Source organism: Capsaspora owczarzaki (genome assembly GCF_000151315.2).
Source record: "Capsaspora owczarzaki ATCC 30864 unplaced genomic scaffold supercont2.2, whole genome shotgun sequence".
NCBI classification, from domain to species: domain Eukaryota; class Filasterea; order Ministeriida; family Capsasporidae; genus Capsaspora; species Capsaspora owczarzaki.
In genome coordinates this window covers 1,489,441-1,504,455 of record NW_011887293.1, presented here as the reverse complement: position 1 = coordinate 1,504,455, position 15,015 = coordinate 1,489,441, and the positions used below count along the sequence as shown (strand labels likewise).

The following is a 15,015-nucleotide window of genomic DNA, read 5'->3' as shown; positions in this document are numbered from 1 at the left end:
CCCAAGCTTTAATTTCTCGATGTCGAATTTCTAGCTTGTTCATCATCCCAATCTAAATCCGTGCAGATGCATTCGCTCAGTCTTACCAGCACAGAGCAACGAGTAGTTCAGTGACTTGACTGTCGATCCAAGCCACTTCAGACTTCACCTAACCCTAACCCCACCCGCCCCCTTCCGCAACCGTAGTCAAGCAATGTCGTTCTCGCTGCTCGAGCAACAGCGGCGGCTGCACGAAGAGCGCGATCGCCTCGAGCGTGGCATGGCGCGTCGACTTCAAGACGCCGGCAAAGCGGTGAGTTGTTGCTGCCTTCCTCCTCCCACTCCAGCCAGCCAGCCAGCCAGACAGCCAGTCAGACCATCCACACACCGCGTCCTGCTGCGTGAGGTGGCGGGGAGCTCGGGGGAGTTCGGGTCCTGAACATGAACAATGGCAGAGATCTCGTCCTTTGTGGTCTCCATACAAAATCCAATGCAAACAAGCCACCACTCTGAGAATCGATGAAAACTCTGAGAATGGATAAACTGTGCTAATTTTCATTTTTTTGTTGGTTTTGATTTTGCTTGCTTTGTATTAGCCTCGCGAAGTGACGTTGGCCGAGCACCAAGTCAAGGAGCTGCTCGAGCGCTACCAGCAACGCAGCAGCCAGCTGAGCGAGCTCTATGCGGATGAAGATGGGTGAGTGTTTGGACGCTGTTTGAGAGCGGGTGGGTTTGACCACACTTGGCCAAAGCCGTCGAATCCGACAACTGACGGGCTGGTTAACCGACTTTTGTGCTCAAAACACTTTGCTTGGTTGTGTTCAGTGCACGACGCGACGAACTGGCTCTAATGGGAGGCGTCAATGGTATCGACGAGTTCTACAATCGGCTACGGTCGATTCGAGATGCCCATCGTCGTAATCCTGGGCAGGTAAAAACCGCTGGTCATCTCTGTGTCTCTCTCTCTCTTGTGTTCTTGAGCCCATTCTCTCAGATCCAATCGTCCTGTGTATATCTCATCGCGATTGTTGTTGATCTTCTCTGCTTTTTTTCCCCTACGCCCATCCAGTCGGTCGAGCTTCTCGATTTTGAAATGGCGCCGCCCAAGCCAGCAGCCGCGGCCGAGGTACCGCCGCTCCTGCAACCGGTCTGGGACAGCAAAACACAGCATTCACAGGAAGCCGTGCCAATGAGCCTTGGCATGGATCAGCGCGACTTTTTCGCGACAGAGGACGAGCAGGCAGCACAGCAGAAGGCGTCGTCGCTCTGGATCAACCGACCGCTCGAGCACTACGTGACCTTCTCGGATGAGGAGGCGTCTGGCAAATTTCTGGACTTGCACGCACAGTACAGCGAGTTTATCAACATCAAGCGCATTGAGCGCCTGGACTATCTGCAGTATCTCGAGTTGTTTGACCAGCTCTTTGACATTCCCAAGGACATTAAGCTGTCTGCGTCCTTCAAGCACTACCTCAGCGGCCTGAGCAGCTACCTGGTCGACTTTCACAAGCGCATCCGCCCATTGTACGATCTCGAGTCGGATTTCCGCGACACCCTTGTCACCTTCGAGAGCGAGTGGCGACGAGGCATCTTCATTGGCTGGAACACGCAAGTCGTCGACGCCGACCGCAACAACGCCGAGCCGTCGACCGCCGTGTACTGCGACGCCTGCGAAAAGTGGTTTCCCAAGCAAACAGTCTACCAAGGCCATCTCTCGGGCAAAAATCACAAGAAGGCCGAACAGAAGCTGCTGCAAAAGCAACAGCAAGGCGGCGACACTGCCGGCAGCATGGCCAGCATTGCTGCGGCAGCCGCGTCCGAGAGCACCCAGGACGTCAGCACCACCAAGGATATTGCTGCCTTGGAGGCCATTGTCTATCGCTTGACAGAGTTGCTGGGCGAGCAACGCGAGGCCACTCGAATCAACGTCGAACGCAAGCAAGCCTTGACCGCCGAAGAGTTGCACCAAGAGCAAGAAGACGATGCCATTGAGATTGATGAGGTGAGGACCCCCCCCCCCCAGACGAAGGCGTTTCGCATGGTCCTCGTGGTTTTTATATAGGATGTATTGTGAGGGTCGGAAGATGGTTGGCTCACTTGGTAACCGCAGGAGGAAGAAGACGACGGCGAAGACAAGCCAATTTACAACCCCAAGAATTTGCCCCTGGGCTGGGACGGCAAGCCAATCCCATACTGGCTCTACAAGCTTCACGGCCTCAACCTCGAATTCAAGTGCGAAATTTGCGGTGATGCCACCTACCGAGGACCGAAGATTTTCCAACGGCATTTCCAGGTAGGTTTTTCACCAACGAGCTGCAGCAGGCAGAGTTGTTGGCCCGAGAGCCGTTCAGCTCATCAATGTGAAAAAATGATTGTTGCTGTTTTCCCGTTGCGACAGGAATGGCGACATGCATTCGGCATGCGACGTATCGGTATTCCCAATTCGCTGGCATTCCAGCACGTTACCAAGATTGACGACGCACGAGCCCGTAAGTATTTTGCTCAGAAATCAGAATTCGGGTGAAGTGTCACAGCTTTGTGTTTTTAACTGTTTTTTTTTTTCGTTAATCCTCCATCCACCTTTTCTTTTCGTTCTGCCGCCCACAGTCTGGAACAAGCTGCAAATGCAAAAGAACAAGGAAAAGTTTGTTTCCATGGTCGACGAAGAGTTTGAGGACAGTTTGGGCAACGTGATGAACTTCAAGACGCACCAAGACTTGCTCCGCCAAGGCTTGATTTAAGACTGGTTTCCCGCCTCCCCCTCCCTCCTCTTGACACTCGGATTTTGCTGCAGTTTTTTTTTTCAGTTGCTTACGAGCATCAACATCCGCAGCCAAGGCGCCAAACACTTCATGCAAATGCAATACATTCCAGTTTCTCACCTCCAGCCAAACTAATCAAATTTTCCTTCTCCTTCTTGTCCTTCTGTGTTTCGGTCACTTTTTTTTTTCCCCTATTTCTACATTTTCTATTTTGCATTTGCTTTTGCTTGGGGGATGTCGACGCTCGGCGGGTTCTGGTCGCAGCGGACGGCGGCGTTGCTCGCGTCTGGAATGCCGCCGCCGAATGCAAACAGCGACGAGACGGGCGAGGACACCTCAGCCGGCAATCCCACCGCCAGCACTGCTACTAACGCTACGACTGCTGCTCCCAATGCAAAGGGCAGCAGCAGCGTGTATGGCAGCAAGGGGACGAGCAGCAGGAGTCGCTTGTATGCGCCTCAGCGCGCGTCGGTCGTGAGCAAGTCCAATCCAGACATTGCCGCATCGTCGTCGTCGTCAACATCGGGATCCGTCGCTGCCAAGCCAAGCACGACGCTGGCCAAAGCAGAGGCTGCAGAGGCGAACGGCAGCAACGGGAGCTCCAACAATTAAGGAATCCGCGCTAGCGTCAAACAAATCCGATACCAAAATTAAGGAAACGTCGCCCAAGTCCCAAGGAAATCCTACCCCGCCGACCGACCCGCCCACCGGATCTGCCCCGACAACCGCTTCTGCTGCTGCTGCTGCTGCTTCTGCTGCTGCTGCTGCTGTAGCTGCGACCACGTCCGAGACAAAGGCAAAGAGGTCTCTGCGAAGCTCAGTCCGACACAGGCTGACCAAGTCGGCGTCAAAGCTCAAGCTCGGCGGGTCGGACTCCAAGTCATCACAATCCGCCAAGGACACCAAGGACAAGTCGCAGAGCAAACCAGCAAGCGAGGACGAGCGAGACACGGATGTCGAAGAGCTCGACTCGGACAACGACCAGGACGACAGTGATGACGATCAGGATCATCGCAGCAGCCAGATGAACGCCACAGCCAACACCAACACCACAGACTCGAGCAATCAAGGCGGCCACTTGGCACCGAATAGCAACGCCGCCGCAAAGGCGGGTGAATCCAAGCATGCATCGTCATTATCGGTGCAAGCGAGTACCGCGAGTGACCGGCATAGCAGGGCGCACGAGGCGTCGAATTTGCGGGGACTACGAACTGCCACCACCTCCCCGCTCGCCGGTCGTGGAGCTGGATCTGCGTCTTTGCCGTCCTTGACACTGGCACAGCTTAAAGAGGATCAAGAGCGCGCAGTGTCGCCATTGGCAGGCGGGACGGCGACTCGCTCGTCCAAACTAACATCAGCAAGCTCACCCGGAATGTCGCCGCCGGCCAAGTTGCAGTCGGGCGCCTCCTCTCCAATGGGGTCCATGGGGTCGATGGGGTCCATGTCGTCCTTGTCAGCATCGCAGAGCAATCTCTCGGCACTGGGTGGCCGAACCGCTTCAGCGCAAGCGTCGGCCGAGGCGGCAGCCGCAGCCACCGCGAACGGCTTGCGTTTCGATCGGAATGTGTTGCATCGCGCTCTGGCCGTGGACTCTGAAGCCCGCGAGATGCTCGATGCTGAGATGACGCAAAGAGAGGAGCGGGCGCGCCAGAGTGCCAAGTCGGGCGAGAAGCTGCAAACGCTCATCCTGGCCGAGGAGGCTGTAAAGACCTTTTCAATGCAATTCCTGCACCGAATCCGCATGTCGAATCCGCGAGATCGGGATGTCATGCAGGCCACGATGAAAAAGTATCTCTTCACCCATACCATCACACCCGGCACACCCTGCACGCTTCGCGTGTCCAGCAAGTCTGTCGTGGCGGAGGCTCGCGAACCGGCGCGCAAATCGCACAAGGAAACGAATTACGGTGGCTACTCGACCAAGGAAGCATCCACTGCCAATGATCCCGACGCCGAATTACCCCTGTCCATTTCGCTCTTTTCCGTCTCAACCACCTGCATTAGTGACGACGACAGCAGCCTCTTTTCGCTGTCTCTGACGGATTCGAAGGACAGCTCGCGTCATTCCTGCTACGTGTTTCGAGCAGACTCGCAGCTCCCTTCCGACCCTGTTGGCGATCCCGCCTCGAGCGCAGCGACAGGCAATAGTGCATCAGCAATCCCGGTGGCGTTGGCGTTCGCATCGGCATTCCGAATGGCATATGCACGTTTCAAACTCATGGCAACAAAGCGCGACAGCGGCACGGGATACACGGCGTTGCACTGGGCCGCAAAGAAAGGCCAACTCGCATTGTGTGCAATGTGGCTGAAGGCGGGCGCCGATCCGAACGCGCTCTCGCGAGGCGGCTACAATCCGCTTCATCTCGCGACCATGCACGGGCACAATGAGGTCATGCGTTTGCTCGTGCGCTCGGGAGCCAATCCGCACGCGGATTCCTACGGTGGCTTCAACTCGCACGATCTGATGACTGTTCGCGTGGTGGAAGAGAAAGTGGCCATTGTACCACCTTCAGGCACGTTGGCGAGTGGACGGCGTGGTGGTGGAAGCGAGGATTTGAGGGGGCGTGGAAGAACGTGGGATTGTGGTTGTGCTGCCTCTGCTGTCGGTCTGTGGATGCCTCTGCTGTCGGTCTGTGGATGCAATTCGTTGCTCTAACTGGCTTGCTGCTGAACCCGCAGGTAAGAAGCAGCGCCAGCAACACGGATCCCGAAACCACGAGTCTTCCGGGCGACGACACGCGGCGCTCAATCTCCTCCATTTCGTCAGCGTCAGAGATGCGCGGGTCCATCAGCTCCCTGAAAGAAACGCGTGGATCCATCAGCTCCATGAAAGAGGCGCGCCCTTCTATCGGCTCCCGACCTTCCATTACAATCACCGACGAGAGCAACGCTGATGAACCGCAGCAGCAGCAGCAGCAGCAGCAGCAGCAGAGTCCTGGGCGACGAAGCTGGTTTGGCACCCTCCGCAGATCTCCGTCTGTTTCGAACGACGGTCGCTCGTCGCCTTCGCCTTCCGTGGCGAGCGAGGGTGACGGCAGCGTTTCGAATCTCGATGCCACGTCTCGTCGACTATCGAGCAGCTCGACTGACTTGTCCTCTGGAGGCGAGCGCCGTTCGTCGAAGAGCAAGTTCAACACCCTTCGACGAGCATTGGGCGGCAGCTCCAGCTTTGACGAACCAGAGCAAGAAAAGGTCGTTCGAACGCTCGAAATTGTCTCCTCCATGCAGAGTACCGCGAAAGGCACCATCTCCATTCGGGCAGTGCGTCGTTCGGCGACGGTTGCGAGTGACGACCGCGAGGATGGGCCCGGTGAGCGCAATTCTCTCCGAGTCTCAGCGCTCAGTGGAATCGCTCGTTCTATCGAGTTTGTTGGCGAGGACGGTGTTGCATATGCCAGGAGATCTCTCGCCAGTAGCTACAACAATCTTGTTGCAGCTTCTGGAAGCTCGAACGATCTCCCTTCTCTCTCGGCTAACACAGACAGTTTTCACGATTCCGAGACCACAGCCTAAAAGGCCATTTTTGGCTCTGGATGGTCGTTTTGAGATTTGCGTTTTTTCGGAACCAAGCTGCTTAGGTTGATTCGCTATTTTTTCTTCTTTCAAATGTTGTATTTCCTGTTTATTATTTCTGCCACCCACCCTCCTGCTGAGTTTGAATCTGGCTTTAGTTAGTGTGTTGATAGATCAGTGTTGAAAGCGAATACAAGCGTGTTTGCGAGACATCTCATCACGCCTGCATGTTCGAAGAGCTGGTCGCAGTATTGCGGCGCTCGTACACGAGAATGTACGCCTCCGCCAAGACGATCAGCTGAGGCAGGATCTGGTTGACGTGCAAGTCTTGCATCAAGTACCATGACTTGGTCGCCTTGTGGAGCACATGTGCGTGATACGTCCCCTGGCCTGCTTCAAGCGACCCATCATGGTAAATGTTGGCAACGAGGTCGTATGTCGTGCTGCCAACGGCAGCTGCATTCTCCACATCTACCGCAGGAACAACAGGATGAGAAGGTTAGTCAGACGACGAGAGACGTCAAGCACAAACATGCAACTGCGAAGCTGAATGCATCACATACAATCACGCATGTCTAAACCGCGCAGAGGGAAGTTGACAATGGTTGCGTTCTTCTCGAGGAAGAAGTTGTTCTTGGTAAATCGACGAACCACCAAGATCAGATACTGCGGAAGGGAGGTCAAAATGAAGCGCTTCATGAAAAGGTCTCGGCCAGTTTTGTACTCCTATCGGTTTAGGGAATCGAGTCACACAAGCAAGGGGGTTGGAGGTGAGCTCGGTGCTCAAATTAATGTCGTCACAAGTCGCAACCACCAAAATCCGTTGGTTACCTTTTCGGTCACGCCATCGAACTTGTCGAGCAGCGTGGTAATCGGCACCTGTACGACCACACACACAAAAAAAGTAAGCAAACCCTCAACTACAGACGATGACCATCGAATGGACAAAAACAAAAACGGCACCTGAGGAATGAAGTTTTTGCCAGTCTCGTCCTTGAACAGGGGTGCCGGTGGCAGGTCAAGCGACAGAAACATGAATGGCGATTCCGAAACTTTGTCTAGACGTGCAAAAGAATACAGCTGAGTCCAAAGCGAAGCTGACACAGGCCATAGAGACCCGAAAATGTTACCTTCATATTCGTCCTCAGCGACATCTTCTTCCAAACGAGCGCGCTTTGCGGCGTGAACGGCTGACGCCACAACCAAAGCAAATGACAAAAGTCAGCTGTTAGCAAAGACGAGCCAGACAGACGGGAAATGGAAATGGGGGTTTCATACCTGGTTCCTCTGATGCTTCTTCTTCATCAACCACGGCAGGCATTTTCCGAGAAATCATTTTCATAGATCCTTGGAAGATTTTATGAATGATACCTGTCGATCAATGAGTGAATAGTGAGTGTTGAATTCACAGTAAACCAACTCTTCAACTTACTGGAACCACTGCGACGAGTTCCTCCGAGATCGGTATGGAATGTGTTGAGCAGCCACGACAGAAGGTCTGAAGGGTCTGCTTGCTGCGCCAGAGTGAAGCGTTTGGAACTGGCGGAAGCAATGGACTGCGCGCACACACACACAATGTTAGGCATTGGCGAAGGGCAACAGCGTTGGCTGCTGGAATGGCGCTTACCTGAAGCATAACGTGCGGACTGACATGCCCTTTGAAGTTTCGCGGATTCCAGATCTTGCGGAAAAGCTCTGAAGCGGCAGAGGCTGCAAGTTGCAAGACGAGAACAAGAGTGAGGCCAAAATCAACGAGGACAGCGTGGGGAAAAAAGCAAGAACAAAGCTGGACACCGCCTCTTACTCAAAGGCGTTTTGCAGGCTTCGTCGGCTTGCGAGCTTAACAAGAAATCGCGCAGAGGCTGGATGCGGTTGAGCATCTGGATGATAACGTTCATGTAGTCGTTGTGGATGATGTTATTCAAACCGACCACGCCTAAAAAGGTGTTACAATGGAGGCAGAAGGGGAATGAGATGCGAGGCACTTGCTTATCAGCATTTGCTGCTACTGCAAGGTCACAAAGCTCGAGTCACAGCGAATCTTACCTGGCAAATACAGCACACCGTCAAGGCCGACCGACTGGCGAGAGACTGTATCGAGCTGCTGAATCGCTGCAGGAGTGAACGTCGGCCGAATGACAGCACGAATGTCGTTGAGTGATGGATCGATGACTTCGTAGTTGTCAGGCAAACAGTACACCTAACAGCAAAACCCAAAACCCAAAAACCAAACAAAGTCAAAATTGGAACGATTGGACAGGAGCCAAAAGTCCAACCATTTGCACGAGCATCATCCAACTGCAAGAACCGATGCCTCTGAATGGCACACGTCCAAATCGCACCTTGAGAGTTGACAGGTTGATGTAAACGCGATGATCCGATTCCAAACTGTGCGTATGCGCATGCGACTGCACTCCGCGACCTGCGTTTTTTGTTTTCAAACCCAAACAATGCCATCCTCATGTCAGCATCAAGCTCTGAAGCATTCGAGATCCGGTTCCAGTCGAAGCGAAGCAAGCCAAGCGAAAGCGGGATCACTGTTGGTGCCGCATTGGATTGGAAGCTTACCTTGAAAGTACTTGCCGCAGATCAGACAGGCGTAAATGTTGAAATCGCTCAGGGACACTGAGCAGACCTTCTCAAAGTCGAAATCGAGCTGCGAGCGATCGACCGTGTCGAGGTACGGGCACGACGAGCCGAGCGCGTTCTGATCAGCCTTGAGCTGCTGCCGCGTGTGCCGCCGCGCCGCCGCCAGCATCGAGCAGTCATCGTCATCGTCGTCGTCGTCGTCGGCATCGTGTTTGGCAGGTTTGCGATCAGCTGCAGCGGTGGCAGCGGACGAAGAGAAAGAGGAAGAAGAAGAGGAAGAAAACGACGAATTCGCTGGAGTTGCATTGGAGCTGGATTTGGCTGGAGTTGCATTGCCGCCATGGTCGTCGTTGGCTGAACGATCGCCGCCGTCGTCCGTCACTTGCATTTTGTGCTCAAAGGAAGGAGAGAAAAAAAAAAAAAAAGGGCGACTGAGAATTCAACAATCGGATAAAATTGAAGTCGCGCCATTTGACTTTGAATGTCTGAGATTTGTCAGATGCAGTGAAAAATCAGTGAAAAACGGAGCGTTCGACCAGAATATCGAGCGAATGAAAGTGGAAGTACAGCTACGTGCATTCTATCGTTCAAAGCTCTAATGTGATACATACTCACCATCAAAATAAGGCAGTCTCAGTCTCTGAGAAGTTGCAGTGATTCACTTTTGTTTGTCGGTTGTTTCGGGTTTCCAATGGATTCAAGCGAGCTCGCTCGCCTGCAGCCGCTTCGCCTCCGCGCTCTCAACGCAGTGCGTCTCGGTCAGTGGGACGCCTTCGAGGACGCCATCGCCCGGCTCGAGGCCAGCCACACCGCGCGCACGTCGTCGTTAATCATACAAGTCAGTCAGTTGTTTCATGCAACAACGAGCGCTGTGTTTTTCCCGCCAAATTTTCTCACCGCTCACTCACTCGGCCGCATCTGGGGGGCTTCTGCGTTGGTTGCTTGGCTGATGCGTTTGGGCATTTCGTGGTGGTTTGGTGCAGGGCTGGGCTGCAGACGCTCGATCGCTGGCCAAGTTTGTCGCCGGCCAAGTCGATTCTACTGAGACTGACGAGAGCCCGTCATCGCAGCACACCGAGCGTCGAGTCGCACAAAACTACCTCGACTGGAGCGATCTGAAGCTGTCGTCGCAAGACCTCCAGTTGGTGGCCATGCACAATGCGCTCGCCGATCGTTTGGTAAGAATCCTCTGCGAAGCATGCGAGTTAAAATCTGAGATTTGTCCGGGTCGGATCACTGCTGTCATCTGCAAAACTTGCATGGCTCATTGAATGCCTCGCCGATGGATCTGGATTTTGGATGACGCATAGGCCACTCGCTGGAACGCACCGTCGACAACGACGCCAACCCGAAAGTCGCTTCAGCAAGACCGCAGCGAATTTCACGCTCTTGCCACTCTGCTGCATGGCAAGTAGCACGGCTTATATCATAGCGATGGTCGTATTTCAGTGTTTTCTGATAGTGATTGCGTCTACTCACGACCCCGAATGCGATCATTTTGGGGTTTCTCGTTTTTTTTTTCTTTCTTTCTCGGTTTTTTGTTGTTGCAGGAATCCCGCCAGCTCCGCGGTCTCTGCAAATTGCAGCCAGTGTCTACATCTTGCATGTGCTCTGGTGCTTGCAGTCTTGGGCAGGACCGCATCTGGCGGGGGGAAGTTCCGAGGCCGTGCAGCAGGAAACGCGCGTCATGTCGGCAGCTCATTCGGTCGTTCAAGCCTGGCGACAGCTGCTTCGTCTGGCCCACGTGCTCCATCCCGACGCAACTCCAGAAGAGGAGCGACTTGAGCGCAATCTCGGATTTTCGGCTGCGGTGGTTGGGGGCGACGTGACGCTGCAAATTCAAGAGCTGTGTGCCTTCCGCGTTCAGGCCGTCCTGCGTTTGGCGCATCAGCATCGAGACATGGCCGACCTTGTTTACCAAGCCACTGCTCTACTGGGGATGCTGTGTCTGGTTCATCCGCCGACCTGTCCTGCGGCATTCAATGAGCGAATGTCAACCACATCCATGGCACTGGGTGTTCCTCGTGCGGGCACCACCACGGCCGAATTCCAGCAGATGACGTTCTCAATGCTCGAAGCCCTTGCGACCAGTTTGACCCAACGCGCTCTCGTGACCTCTGGACAAAGTTTCCCCGTTCACTTTCTGGCGAGTGGAGGCTTTGCTGCAGCCTTTCGACCCGAGCACGAGCTCGCTTCGAGCGCTTCAGTTCTTTATGCAATTGCAGCCACGCAACAGGCAGAAAACTTCTTGCCACAGCAAACTGCGTTCGCGTGGTCGGGTCGTGATCGGTTCGCACGGCAAGCTGATTGGGCGCTGGGTGCAATGTCGCGCCTTGATTCACCTCTTCTGTCTGTTTATTCAATGAGGGGTATGTGCGCGCCTCGTCTTTCTCTTTTTGATGATTGTTTTCGTTGGCTTTCTCGCTGAGCGCGCGGCGTTACTGACAACAACGTCTGATTCTTGCCATCGAAGTGTGTCGTGCGATCGAAGCCAAGAATTGGGCTCAGGCCGAAACGCTTCTTCGCGAAGGAGTCGGTTGTTTCAACCCCCTCCCTGTGATTCAGAGCATGCTGCTTGGATGCGTCGAATTCAATCGGGTACGGCGACCCAAGCCCCTTGCGCTTGATTTGTGTATTCGTTTCAACCAGTTTGGTCTTGACCATGTGTGTTTGACTTTGGTTTTTTGCAAACTAGAGCAAATACGAGCAAGCAGCCATCAGCTTTCAACAGGCTTTGGGTCTAGGGGATGCTAATCTGCAATGTGTGGCACTGTACAACTTGGCAATGACTTGGCTCGCTCAAGGAGATGCATCTAGTGCCGAAGAGGCTCTGCGAAAGGCTATAACCAATCACGAAGCCCGCCAATGGCGTGATGCTCACCCAATCCATGCGCTGTGGATTTCGCAAACTCCTTTCGGGGCGATGATGGTGCAGTTTCACACCGACTCGCCCAAGGTGCTTTCCGGCGCGATTTTGCATCTCTGGCTTGCGAGATGTCTTGTTCGCCAGCAACGCTGGAGCTCGGCTGTGATTGAGTATCGGCGCGCACGTGATGCCAATGTTGCAGCTGAGGTAGAGTAGAGTACCGAAAAGAAAAGTGCGGATGGCGAAGCTCGATGTTGTAGCTCACCGAGTGGACTGGTTTGTTGGTATTTGGTCATTTAGATTGAAGAAAATCAGCTTGTCGAAGAGATGTCCCATGCGTTGCTGAATGGGAACCAACCAGAAGAATGTCTAGCAGTGCTCGACTCGGCACCAATCCAGAATTCGCCGTGGCGCTGGAGCGTGCGTGCAGAGGCGCTCGCCCGCTTGCGCCAGTTTCCCGATGCCCTGGCTGCCGTAGATTCAGGGCTCGGTGCATGCGATGCAAACAATCCCATGCGAGTAAGTCCCTTGCGGTCTGATCAATAGGTGATTGCGACTCTGGCTGATTACGGTGTTGGTTCAGACGGTGCTTTTGAACAACAGGATTGTGCTTCTATTACTCGCACGGCGGGTTTCCGAGGCTCAAGAAGCAGCCAATCGTGCAACAAGCCTCGTTTCGCGTAAGCACGAAGGATTTCCTATGCACATCCTGACAGATTGAATCTCATCTTGGCATTTTTCTTTCTCACTCTTTCTCTCCTCTGCGCAATGTCCCACCTCTCCCTTTCAAGGCGACGAAACCGTTGCTTATAACGCAACATTGCTGGTCTTGCTGCTCGGTACGCAGTCACAAGGACGCGATGCATTGCGACGCTGGAAGCTTGGTCGCCAGCAGCGTCAACACATTGTCGTGCAGCAAACAGCGATGGATGTGTCGGTAGCGCGCACCCCGCTTGTCGCCCGCTCATGCCGAATTCAACCGAGCGTCACCGATACACAGCTCGCGCTGTTGCAGGCGTCGCCGTCATAGAATGCGATTGGACGACAAAAAACAAAAAAAAAAAAAAAACAAAAACAAATCTGCGTGAAACAATTTGAACAAATGGAAGAACTATGAAACCGAGGTTTGATTATTCCGAGGCTGAGGCAGGAGCAGCCGCAGTTTCGGTGGACTCGGTGGACTCGGTGGACTTGTCAGCGGCGGGCTCGGCAGTCTCAGGCTCGGCAGCCTTGGGCTCGGCAGTCTCAGCCTTGGGCTCGGCAGCCTCAGGCTCAGCAGCAACAGTCTCAGCAGCAACAGTCTCAGGCTCAGCAGCAGCAGCAGCAGTCTCAGGCTCAGCAGCAGCAGCAGTCTCAGGCTCAGCAGCAGCAGCAACAGCGGCAGCAGCCTCGGGCTTGTCCTCAGTGGTGTCCATGGGAGCCGCGGCGTCTTGCGACTCGGTGGCGGTGTCCTCGTCAGCTGCAGCTTCTTCGGCTTGCTCTTCGGCTGCAGGGGCAGCCTTGCGGCGACCTCCTCGGCCACCACGGCCACGACCGCCGCCACGCGGGCTGGCAGCAGCGCGGCGAGGGAGGGAGCTCTTGTCAATATCGTCGTCGTCCGAGTTGACCTCGTCGTCGTCCTTTTGGCGGTGCTCTCGGGCCATGATCTTGGCGGTGCGCTCGGTGGCGCGCAGGCTCGACGTGCGTCGCGGGCGCAGAGATGGGGGAGGTGTCTGCTCGGGCTCCTTCTCTTCAGGCTGCTCGTCGTACGCGGCGTCGTCATCCTCTTCGTCTTCACCCTTGGCGACTGCGCGTCGCTTGCGGCCACGCTTGGCGGGGGTCTTCTTGGGCGATTTGGTCTGTTGTTTGAATGTATGTGCACAACAAAATGAAGATCAGTCAAGTTCCCCGACCAACGAGTCCAAGCGTGGTGGACACTTTCAACTAGGTCATCTGTTGACTCCGCGAGCGCAGATCGAGATGAGATGAGATGAGAGGAGATGAATGAGAAAGCTTTGTAGGAAGCGCAGTGAAGCACAACGACACTGGCTGTTTCAGCTGTGTTGTTTTCCCTTCTTCATCCAACACGAATCGTCGAATGCTTCTCAATCTGAGAATCACACACACACACACACCCAGCAGAAGAGACAGAGAGGCAGAGAGAGACAGAGAGCACATTGACAGCGCTTTCTCAGTCACCAACCTCCCCTTCCCGCGTCTCTGTCCCCCCTCCCCAAACCCCCCGCACTGGAGCTGCCTTTGGCATGCTTGCATCAGCAACAAGTGATCTCAGTTTTGCTTGACTCTTGTTCCACGAGTCGCAACTTTGGACGGGGAAACAGCAACCCAACAATCCATGTGGATCCATTTGCATTTGAGCCAGTTGCATTGAGCCACGCATTGTACGTTCACTGCGATCTCGCGTTGAAGGGGTTGCGCATGTATCAGATAGTCCGATCAACACGCTGCGTCTACTGCCCTGTCGTTTGATCGACCCCCTTGATCTCCATGCAGCAGCAGCAGCAGGTCTAGCCCCAATGATGGCTCATACAGCTCGCTCCTTCACCCATCCCCTGTTGTCCCCTTCAACCCTTTGCCTCCGAGTTCTCATTGCAACCACATCATCACCATCCCAAATACATCGGGGAAAACCCCGTTGATCCACCATTGGTGAGCACCTCAAACTCACCGTTGCCTCGTCGTCCTGCTGCTCGGCATCGTCCTCGGCAGGGCGCTTGGCGCCACGCGGCTGTTGCTCCTCCGCAGCAGTCGGGGCATCAGCAGTCGCAGTAGCCGCAGCAGTGGTGTCTTGTTGCTGCTGATCGGCAGCAGCAGTCGCGTCAACTTCAACTTCGGCCATTTTCAAAAATGGAGGGAAAAAAAAATCTCAGACAAAGGCGTGTGAGGATTTGAGGGAAAAAAAAAAGACTGAGCTATGACAAAAATAAACCGGATGACGATGAAAACTCAGACAGAGAACTGAGCGGCGAAAATGTTTGAAAGCAAGCAATCAACAACCGACTTTGCTCCATTTTGAACGATCAACAGTTCCGGACACAGATTTCACGCAGTGGTAATGAAAAAACCAAAAAATGACTGTCCCCGCTTCGTGATGTTTTATGAAAGTAGATATTTATTGCTGGAGCAAGGGGAGAGAGAGTGTTAAAGGGGGTGGGGGGTTGGGCAGAAGTCAAAACAGGCCGCAAGACCTCAATCTGTGAGTGTTCCATCACAGAAGCGTCGCCCCACACCGCGCCTCCCTCCCCCGCCTCTTTCCTTCCTGATTTTCAATCTCATCTCCAATCTGGAATCGATGTTGTTGATCAT

General features: G+C 54.3%; 5 protein-coding genes across 5 annotated transcripts; 3 read left to right on the top strand and 2 right to left on the bottom strand.

Annotated features, from left to right (window-relative positions):
• Positions 1 to 88: 88 nt before the first annotated feature.
• Positions 89 to 2,862, top strand: CAOG_01648 (splicing factor 3a). The gene is made up of 7 exons (XM_004364459.2): positions 89 to 292; positions 576 to 676; positions 805 to 910; positions 1,049 to 1,981; positions 2,090 to 2,272; positions 2,378 to 2,468; positions 2,587 to 2,862. Exons 1-7 carry the CDS (start codon positions 194 to 196, stop codon positions 2,718 to 2,720), a joined length of 1,647 nt encoding a protein of 548 aa, XP_004364516.2. The 5' UTR covers positions 89 to 193; the 3' UTR covers positions 2,721 to 2,862.
• Positions 2,863 to 2,975: 113 nt separating this feature from the next.
• CAOG_01647 (hypothetical protein) lies at positions 2,976 to 6,432 on the top strand (the record flags this gene model as incomplete). The annotated part of the gene is made up of 3 exons (XM_004364458.2): positions 2,976 to 3,349; positions 3,573 to 5,241; positions 5,421 to 6,432. 3 exons carry the CDS (start codon positions 2,976 to 2,978, stop codon positions 6,252 to 6,254), a joined length of 2,877 nt encoding a protein of 958 aa, XP_004364515.2. The 3' UTR covers positions 6,255 to 6,432.
• Positions 6,338 to 9,258, bottom strand: CAOG_01646 (ubiquitin specific peptidase 39). The gene is made up of 12 exons (XM_004364457.2): positions 8,823 to 9,258; positions 8,597 to 8,676; positions 8,301 to 8,454; positions 8,059 to 8,190; positions 7,882 to 7,964; positions 7,687 to 7,810; positions 7,533 to 7,625; positions 7,385 to 7,444; positions 7,218 to 7,312; positions 7,086 to 7,133; positions 6,818 to 6,980; positions 6,338 to 6,725 (listed from the first exon to the last, which is right to left on the bottom strand). Exons 1-12 carry the CDS (start codon positions 9,229 to 9,231, stop codon positions 6,472 to 6,474), a joined length of 1,695 nt encoding a protein of 564 aa, XP_004364514.2. The 5' UTR covers positions 9,232 to 9,258; the 3' UTR covers positions 6,338 to 6,471.
• A 230-nt stretch (positions 9,259 to 9,488) lies between these two features.
• On the top strand, positions 9,489 to 13,057 carry CAOG_01645 (hypothetical protein). Its single transcript, XM_004364456.2, has 9 exons — positions 9,489 to 9,681; positions 9,827 to 10,021; positions 10,154 to 10,250; positions 10,394 to 11,212; positions 11,317 to 11,441; positions 11,539 to 11,916; positions 12,010 to 12,228; positions 12,293 to 12,389; positions 12,501 to 13,057. The coding sequence occupies exons 1-9, from the start codon at positions 9,535 to 9,537 to the stop codon at positions 12,737 to 12,739; spliced, it is 2,316 nt and encodes a 771-aa protein (XP_004364513.2). The 5' UTR covers positions 9,489 to 9,534; the 3' UTR covers positions 12,740 to 13,057.
• CAOG_01644 (hypothetical protein) lies at positions 12,788 to 14,612 on the bottom strand. Its single transcript, XM_004364455.2, has 2 exons — positions 14,378 to 14,612; positions 12,788 to 13,547 (listed from the first exon to the last, which is right to left on the bottom strand). Exons 1-2 carry the CDS (start codon positions 14,546 to 14,548, stop codon positions 12,840 to 12,842), a joined length of 879 nt encoding a protein of 292 aa, XP_004364512.1. The 5' UTR covers positions 14,549 to 14,612; the 3' UTR covers positions 12,788 to 12,839.
• Positions 14,613 to 15,015: the final 403 nt, after the last annotated feature.